Raw genomic sequence first — 9,164 nt, 5'->3', positions numbered from 1 at the left:
ATGAAAAAACCAAAAAGAAACCCACAAATGGAGTTTTTTCAATACCCGGAAATATGACATTCAAGTAAAAATCCGAAAATATGGTTTTTTTTCAATACCCGGAAATGGGGTATTCAAATACCCGGTTTTAGAATACCCGATTCTATACCTGACCCGAACACGATGCATAGCGTATGGTTTTTAAAGACAATACCTAGACCTGAACCCGACCCGGATATTACCAATACCCGGTCATATCTGAATCCAATTCTATACCCGGAACCGGGTATTAGAAAACTCGATTTGCACACCTTAAGTCCACAACAAACAAACTGTTACAAGTCCATAACTCTCACCTGCATCCAAGCCATTAATCAATAAATGAGCCCATACGCAAAATACACAAAGAAAACATATAAACAAAGTAGGTATTACAAATATATATAGTTAATAACTTTAGTGTCGTTAAGCCCTTATTGGGCAAAGTTGCGGCACCAAAGTGGTCCATATCATTTTGGTTTTCTAATTTTTTAGTTTTTTTTTTCAAATTTGATAATTAAACGGTTATTCGTTTCGACACGCCATTGAGATGCCCGGGACAAACAACATTAGGTTTTTATCAACGCCTGGGTTTTACCGACTTTTTTGTTTACTGCCGGAATCGTAATGAACGTAACTGAAACTGGCCAAATTTGCTTCAACTCACTGCCGGAACGCTTGGAACTGACAATGCTTATGTTTTGCCAACGTCCGAGTTTTACCGACTCACCCTTGCAGCGCCCGGAACCAAAAATGCTCGGGTTTTACCGACCGAACAAGTGTTAGTTTTATATTTTAATGTTTTATATATTAATCAACGGAACCCATAGTAATGCATTACTGCAACGCAAGGGGTGCATAAACCATTCGACCTACCCCACACGTTATCCAATCTGCTTGGTTTAACGCGCCGAATAAATAATTAGTTGGATATAAATTGGAAGAAATAACACGCATGCTTCATATTTTGAACAAAATATTTCTTTAAATCTTTCCAAACTACTTATAAATTTTCAAAAATATATACAAAAGATAACGATAACACTAAAACTATAATTGTGAATTAAATAGCAATTAAAAATTATATTTGATATTACATTTGAAAATCGTCTAGATTAGTCAAATAATCGACAAAGTTATGTATTTTCTGACTTTCAAACTCAATCATGCATATAGAGAAACTCAATCATGCATATTGAGAGACTTTTCAAACTTACTATCCGAGTCTAATAATGAATTGTATTTATTTATTATTATTTTTTAATATTGAATATGATATAGTGATGTATTTTTTCACCATTGCATTATATTAAACCAATTTAGAGGTGACAAGATAGATGTATTGGATTGGATCTGGTGTTATAATTCGTTTGGGTTAGAATGTGTTTAGGTTAGCAGGGGTTATTTAGAGAAAAAAGTTATGATATATTTTGGTCAAGATGGGTGGGTCAACTTAAATTTATTTTTTTAATGCTAGTTAACTATGCATTATAAAAACGTATGCCGGCACCAGATCAGGCGTTACAAATCCTGTATTACGTGCACATCAGCACTCGGTCACGTGTTTCGTGCGTTGCTGCGTTTCTGTTGAACATTTTCACCTATTTTTCTCTTGGACGCATCCTTACCCATTCTAAACTTTTCTTTTTTTTTTCTTTGAGTTAATAGCCATTTTCGTCCATGTGGTTTGCTCCTTTCGCCACTTCAGTCTAAAATTTACAATTTTGTCAATTTAGTCCTCATAGTTTTAAATATTAGCCAATTACGTCCCATCCGTCTAACGGCATCCAGCTATGCCGTTAGTTTAAGGGTATTTTTGTCTTTCTCCCTTTTATTTTGAGTTAATGGTCATTTTCGTCCCTGTGGTTTGATACTTTTGCCAATTAAGTCCAAAGTTTGAAATTTTGTCAATTTAATGTTCGGTTCAGTTTTTTTTTTTGTCTAAAACCCTGAAGAGCATAATCCAAGCCCAAAAACCATCGAGCAACCTCCAATACAAGTATGCATTTACTCTGTTGGCAACAATAATCGTACCCCCCTCGTATTTAGTTTCCAGACATTTTCTAAACTCTCCCCTATGGTGGAATTTAATGGTAAAGTGGCCAAGATAATTCTCTGAAACCGAGTTGTACAGAAAAAAGTAAGAAGCATTTTTTTAATTAATGTATAAAAGTTGATTTCGACCAAGATTTTCGTTACGATATATTAGTCAACCCTAACTATTATGCATTTATCAAATAAATGATTTTAGTTTTTTCTGTACAATTCGGTTTAAGGGAATTGCTTTGACCACTTTACCATTGAATTTCATCATGGGGGAGAGTTTATGAACCGTCTGGAAACTAAATACGAGAGAAGGGGGCATGATTACTGTCTTCGACAGAGTAAATGCAGACATGTTTAAGTTTATGCTCGATTGTTTTGGGCTTGGATTATGCTCTTAAGGGTTATAAATAAAAAAATTTAAAAAAAATAATTAAATTGAACATTAAATTGACAAATTTTCAAACTTTGGACTGAAGTTGCAAAATTATTAAACCATAGGGACGGAAATGACCATTAACTCAAAATAAAAGGGAGAAAGGCAAAAATACTCTTAAACTAACGACATCGCTGGATGACGTTAGACGGATGGGACGTAATTGGCTAAGATTAAAGCTATGAGGACTAAATTGACAAAATTTCAAACTTTAGACTGAAGTGGCGAAAGTAGCAAATCACAGGGACGAAAATGGCCATTAACTCATCCACATCAACTTTTCATTAAACTTAAAATAATGAGGTTTTTATTATGATCCAAAATGAATCAAATTGGTCACATTTGTCAGGCCTAGTTTGGGGTGTGTATGAAACTGAAAAAACAAACCAAAACAAAAAACGATAGTTTGATATTATATTTTGTTAAAAACATATCGGTTCAGTTTTGGTTTTGCATATAATAAAAACCGAAATATCGAACCGAATTGAATTTCTGAACTTTCACTTTTTATTTTTTTTTATTCTAAGTAGTTCACTTTAAAAATATTTAAATCAAATATCTTAGCCCAAATATATAATAATCACTTACTTATTAATTAACAGAGTGATTTAGGCCTGTTTTTTTTTACAAAATGCTTTGTTTTTGGCCTAATATTTTCAAGCTTTAATGACAAACCGGAATGATTTAGTTACTTTTAATCCAAATCTGACCCAAACTAAATCGTACAAGACGAAAATTATAGATGTTGAAAACAAAAAATTTCAATAAAAAGCATATAACCAAAAATTAAAATAATTTATTTGGATCTCTAAACAGTGAGATTTTCACGGTAAGAGGCCGAAAAAAAATTCAAGGAAAAGAGAAAACAAAAACTTGATTTTTATAGTGTAAAAATGCGTATTTTTAAAAATTGTTTTTAAATCTTATTTTCTAAATAGACGTGTAATATTTAATTTCTTTCAACAAAACTAGATGGTTTGATAAAACCATATAAATTTCTAGGTGGTTTGTTAAACATTTTGAAACTAGGTAAATTGTATAAGAGGGTAGCGTCTCAAATATTTTTAGCCGGTTTTTATGTTATCGATTGTGATTTTAAAAACGCGTTGATCATGCTTTATTTATCGTATTGGTTTAGAAATGGCGTCTGGAACATACACATTTCACCATATTTTTGGTAAAGCCATAGTATATCTATATAAGACATTCTGTGAGGTTTGCTGGTTAACGATGCATCAATTGCTGGTGTTGATTACTTGTTCAAGTTTGAGCAAAATGCATCAAGAAATCCTATTCAAACTTAGTTCCATTAAAATTTAAATAAAACAAATAAAAAGGATCTTTAAACTTAAAATTTCATGACAAAAATCCTAGAAAATTAAAGGAAAAAGGGAAAACAAAAACATGATTTTTATGATATAAAGCGAAACATAGTTTTATTTTTTCGGTTGCATCTTATCCGGACAGATGTTCATAATTTATTGTTTTCAAGAAAAGCTATATTTTCTATTTTCTGTCTCCACCGAATATTATATATATATTTTGTGGTCAAACGGATATGAAGTTTCCAGGAACACCATCCACTTTACACTGATATGTACTCTCAACACACCCTTTTAAAGTTCCCAAAACACAATGTTTCTGAACAAAAATCATTAACAACTGACATCATCAGTGACGACCATATATTCAATCATGTTCCACAGTGGTTGCACGGCAGACGGCTCCTTAAACACCTCAAAATTCAATGATCCGATGCCATGGATCGGCATCTATGTAGCAGCCGCATCAATAATATGTTGCATAGCCATGGCCTTGGATGCACTCCATGGTTTCAGATACAAGAAGTTCTGGTTCCCTTGCAGGTTCTTCAGCCTCAATGCAACAACTCTTACTGTCAAAGCAATTGCAATCAAGTTTTCGGTCGATTTGAATGCCGCCATGCCTCGCAGACAAGATCAGCTAGCAAAAGTCAGCAGCTCGGCCTTTATATGCATGGTTATGGGAAACCTGTTGCCTTCTTTAGGTACAATGGAAGATACTGAGCTTTTGATGAATATTATTGCCTTGGGGATTCTTGTTGTTACTGCTATTACTAATATTTGCATACAGATGGGTACTGGTGTCATCTTTGAGTTTTGGATAGAACAAGCTTTGATTATGGTTTTGATGGTTGTTTTGTTAGCAATCTTGTGTTCTTTATCATTGGCTATTCCTACCAAGAAGTATTTTTTGGATATAGCATATGAAAAGAAGTTGAAAAAAGCTAATAAAGTGTGTTTTACTCAAAACACATCTATCTGCTGCTGAGAGGTTAAGGCAAGATTTAGGAAAGTATTGGATGATGGCGTATTCTTCTAGTCCTCAGTTTGTGATAGGGCGGTCTGCGCCTTGCTCGGCTTCAGGGGCTTATTGTCTTGTGAATTTGTTGATCTTAGGCGAGTCCATACTCAGGACGCGGCTCATGCCTTGGTCTTTCAGGTTTTGCACTGGTGATTCGGATTATAAATGGTCGACCACTATGGTTCTCATGTGTCAAACGGCTGCAGTGGTGGTTGGCACGATTTCACCGGCTTTTAGATGGTTTATGACTATTAATTTTAGGTGTCCAACCAAGGCCTCGCGGGCGTGTGGGCACGAGTTTGTTGTTGAAAGATATTGGATCAAGCGGATGCTTTTGTGGCAGGTGCAGCCTTTAGATTTAAGAATATGTAACCGGAAGGGAAGAAAACTCATTCAGATTGCAAAGTTTCATGTTTGCAAGTTGTTGATTTGGGTGCAAAAAGGATTAGTCTTTTCTTGTAAGATGATTAGATATGTTTCAATTTTCTTCGTTAGCAGGTTCTTGAGGTTAAGAAACTTTTTAAAAGGCGATAATGATGTGCATAGTGATGATGCAGAGAATATGAATAGGGATACAAATATGGGTCTGAGTCGTTATGTTATTTATCTGGAAGGAGAAGAAGGATTGGTGGATTTGATGATGGAAAACAATTGTGATGCGACCGCTCACTTGATCAAAATAGGGGAGAATCAGCAGCCGAGAAATCTGATAAAACTTTTAGAGCGATCGAGTTCTAAAAGTTCCTATAACGGAGTACATGATTTTGACAGTGATAAAGTTCCATCTTTATTTTCTGGAGAACCACCAAACTGTTGGGCTCTCCCTGTTGTGACTTTAACAAGCATAGCAGCTGCAATTCCCAATATCGACAAACAGTTGAAAGATCAAATGATATGCGGTGTGGATGAAGGTCTAAAGTATGTCAAAGAGATAGAAAATTACATGAAAAATGTAAAAGAATTGAAACATGTGATGAAAGCAGCAGAAGTAGTTTGGTCATGAGTTGAACTTTGCAACAAATGGTTAGATGTTCATCTTTCAAAGGTAGCACATGATCAAGAACACAAGACAGGGACCGACATTATCAAATCACTAGTTGAAATCTCAAAGGAAAAGTTCAAGGAATTTGAGAACAAGGATATGGTGTATTTGAACGAATGCTTGAAAGAGGTCCCATCGCGATGGCCAATGAGGATGCTGGCAGCAAACTCCATGTACAGAATATGTGAAACACTGCTGTTAACAAACCAGAATGAAATCAGTGAGAGATTATTCGAGAAGATCTCTATGATGATTTGTGATATATTGCTAGCTGCATTGAGTAACCTTCAGCATGTTATTTCAAGAAAATGCCATGAAAGTAGGATTGAGGAGAGGGAGAACACTATCCGGAGTGCGATTCTACTTTTTGGGAAAACCAAAAAGATTTTGGAAGTTACCGACAAGAAAAGACCTCATGATTCAGATCACGGAAAACTGATACGTATCGATGAGTGGCATCTAGTGAGCAAGAAGATGGGCACGTTGGGCTCCATGTCTTCCTCGACAGACGAGGAATCAGCAGCGTCTAGTCCGTCGGATTTGTATATATCAGTTGAGTAATGTTTATGGTTGTAATGTTAGCCATCAAGTAGCCCTGTATAATATGTAGAAGAATGAACACCAAATCATATATGGTTATTAAATGATGTAACTTGGTGGAGTTATTTTAAAAACCACTTCTACAATAATCTTAAAACTCTTGAAAAACCCTTTAGGCAATGAGAAGCATTTTGTTTTATACTTTCATTTTTTAAAATAGTAAAAGACATAACTGTAGTTTGTACTCTTTATTTTATTTTATTTTTAGTTTCACCTTCACTTGTTCCATTTGTATGATTGCATTATCTTTCACTTTATCACTTTAAAGCATATGTTCATATCTTTACATGAACATGTGTTTTACAAACACAAAACTATACAAAGAATTGTCAAAATATGTAAAACAGTAGTGTTTGCAAGTAAAATGTGTATGAATATGATGTATTAAAAAATCACATATATATCTGCATGCCAAACACGACTACGGTCACTCTCCCTCTTACGGTCATAACATTCGATTTTAAGACATATAACACAACAAATAGTGCTACTACATACACATGTGCACATGCATCCATGACCTTAGATTAAGTATATGTTAAATATCATTTAATAAGAATATATGCTTTGGTGTTGATTCTTATACATATCAAACATTAGTTCTTGCTGCATGCTGATCACTAAATGGCTAACACATACAACCATAAATGCCACGATATTAGTCAACTAATATATACACGTCAGACGGGCTAGACGTAGCTGTTTCCTCGTCTGTTGAAGAAGACATAGAGCACAGCGGATTCCTCTTTTTGCTCACTAGATGCCACTCACTTATATGTATAAGTTTCCCATGATCCGAATCTTGAGGTCTTTTCTTGTCAATAACCTCTAAAATCTTTTTGGTTTGCCAAAAAAGCAGAACCGCGCTCCGGATACTCTTTTCCCTCTCCTCAATCCGACTTTCATGACATTTTCTTGAAATAACATGTTGCAGGTTACTCAAAGCTGCTAATAAGATATCACAAATCATGAGAGATATCTTCTCAAATAACCTCTCACTGGCTTCATTATGACTTGTTAACAACAGTGTTTCACATATTCTGTACATGGAATTTGCTGTCACCGTGAAGCATGCGTTCAAATACACATCCTTGTTTACAAACTCCATGAACTTTTCCTTTGAGATTTCAGCAAGTGATTTGATGATTTCAGTTCCCGTCACGTGTTCTTGATTATGTGCTAGCTTAGAAAGATCAACATCTAACCATTTGTTACAAAGTTCAACTCCTGACCAAAGTATCCGTGTTGCTTTCGTCACAGGAGTCAGTTCTTTAACATTTTCCATATAACTTTCTATCTCTTTGACATACTTGAGACCTTCATCCACACCGAATATCAGTTGATCTTTCAGTTGTTTGTCTATACCGGGAATGGCAACCGCTATGCTTGTTAAAGTCACAATAGGAAGAGCCCAACATTGTGGTGGTTCTTCAGAACATAAGGATGGAACTTTGTCACTGTCAAAATCATAAACTCCATTGAAAGAACTTAAAGAACTCGACCGCTCTAAAAGTTTTATCAGATTTCTCGGCTGCTGACTCTCCCCCATTTTGATCCAGTGAGCTGTAGCATCATTATTGTTTTCCATCATCAGATCCACCAATACTTCTTCATCTTCAAGAAAAATCACGTAACGACTCAGATCCATATTCATATCCCTATTCATGTTATCTGCATGGTCATTATGTACACCATTATCGCCTTTTAAAAACCTTCTGATCCTCAAGAACCTGGTCACAAAGAAAATGGAAACATATCTGATCATCTTACAACAAAAGACTAATCCTTTCTGCAACCCGATCAACCAATGATAAACATGATACTTAGCACCATGAATGAGTTTTCTTCCCTTCCGGTTACATATTCTTATATCTAAAGGCTGCACCTGCCACAAAAGAATCCGTTTGATCCAGTATTTTTCAACAACAAACTCCGGACACCTAAAATTGATGGTCATGAACCATCTAAAAGCCGGAGAAATCGTACCAACAACCACTGCAGCCGTTTGACACATGAAAACCATAGTGGTTGACCATGTGTAATCCGAATCACCAGTGCAAAACCTGAAAGACCAAGGCATGAGCCGTGGTCTGAATATAGACTCGGCTAAGATCAACAAGTTTACAAGACAAAAGGCTCCGGAAGCCGAGCAGGGAGCAGACCGGCCGATCACAAACTGAGGGCTCGACGTATACGCCATCATCCAATACTTCCCTAAATCTTGCTTTAGCCTCTCTGCTACAGATAGATGTATTTGAGTGAAACACACTTTATTTGCTCTTTTCAACTTCTTTTCATATGTTATATCCAAAAAATACTTCTTGGTGGGAATAGCCAATGACAAAGAACACAAGATTGCTAACAAAACAACCATCAAAACCATAATCAAAGCATGCTCCATCCAAAACTCAAAGATCACACCAGTACCCATCTGTATGCAAATATTAGTAATCGCGGGTAACAACAAGAATCCCCAAAGCAATAATATTCATCAAAATCTCAGTGTCTTCCATTGTACCTAAAGAAGGCAGCAGGTTTCCCATAACCATGCATATGAAAGCCGAGCTGCAAACTTTTGCTAGCTGATCTTGTCTGCGAGGCATGGTGGCATTCAAATCGACCGAAAACTTGATTGCAATTGCTATAACAGTAAGAGTTGTTGCATTGAGGCTGAAGAACTTG

The 9,164-nt window shown here is 35.7% G+C and overlaps 2 protein-coding genes across 2 annotated transcripts; one reads left to right on the top strand and one right to left on the bottom strand.

Moving 5' to 3' along the window:
• Positions 1-4,841: 4,841 nt before the first annotated feature.
• Positions 4,842-6,443, top strand: LOC143539780 (uncharacterized). Its single transcript, XM_077032994.1, has 2 exons — positions 4,842-5,828; positions 5,886-6,443. Exons 1-2 carry the CDS (start codon positions 4,842-4,844, stop codon positions 6,441-6,443), a joined length of 1,545 nt encoding a protein of 514 aa, XP_076889109.1.
• Positions 6,444-7,140: 697 nt separating this feature from the next.
• Positions 7,141-8,913, bottom strand: LOC143539779 (uncharacterized). Its single transcript, XM_077032993.1, has one exon. It carries the CDS (start codon positions 8,911-8,913, stop codon positions 7,141-7,143), a length of 1,773 nt encoding a protein of 590 aa, XP_076889108.1.
• Between the last annotated feature and the right edge of the window lie 251 nt (positions 8,914-9,164).

The sequence above is a fragment of the Bidens hawaiensis genome, unplaced genomic scaffold (genome assembly GCF_021521415.1).
Source record: "Bidens hawaiensis isolate Kalapana, Puna unplaced genomic scaffold, B.hawaiensis_p1.1 tig00012046_1, whole genome shotgun sequence".
NCBI classification, from domain to species: Eukaryota; Viridiplantae; Streptophyta; class Magnoliopsida; order Asterales; family Asteraceae; genus Bidens; species Bidens hawaiensis.
This window is presented reverse-complemented; position numbering and strand designations above follow the sequence as displayed.

Excerpts from the sequence above, each read along its gene's own strand:
- LOC143539779 (XM_077032993.1), bottom strand. The coding sequence starts at position 8,913 with ATGGGTACTGGTGTGATCTTTGAGTTTTGGATGGAGCATGCTTTGATT.
- LOC143539780 (XM_077032994.1), top strand. The coding sequence starts at position 4,842 with ATGGCGTATTCTTCTAGTCCTCAGTTTGTGATAGGGCGGTCTGCGCCT. Across the intron at positions 5,829-5,885 it reads ATGTGATGAAAGCAGCAGAA|GTAGCACATGATCAAGAACA; the intron begins GTAGTTTGGTCA and ends CATCTTTCAAAG.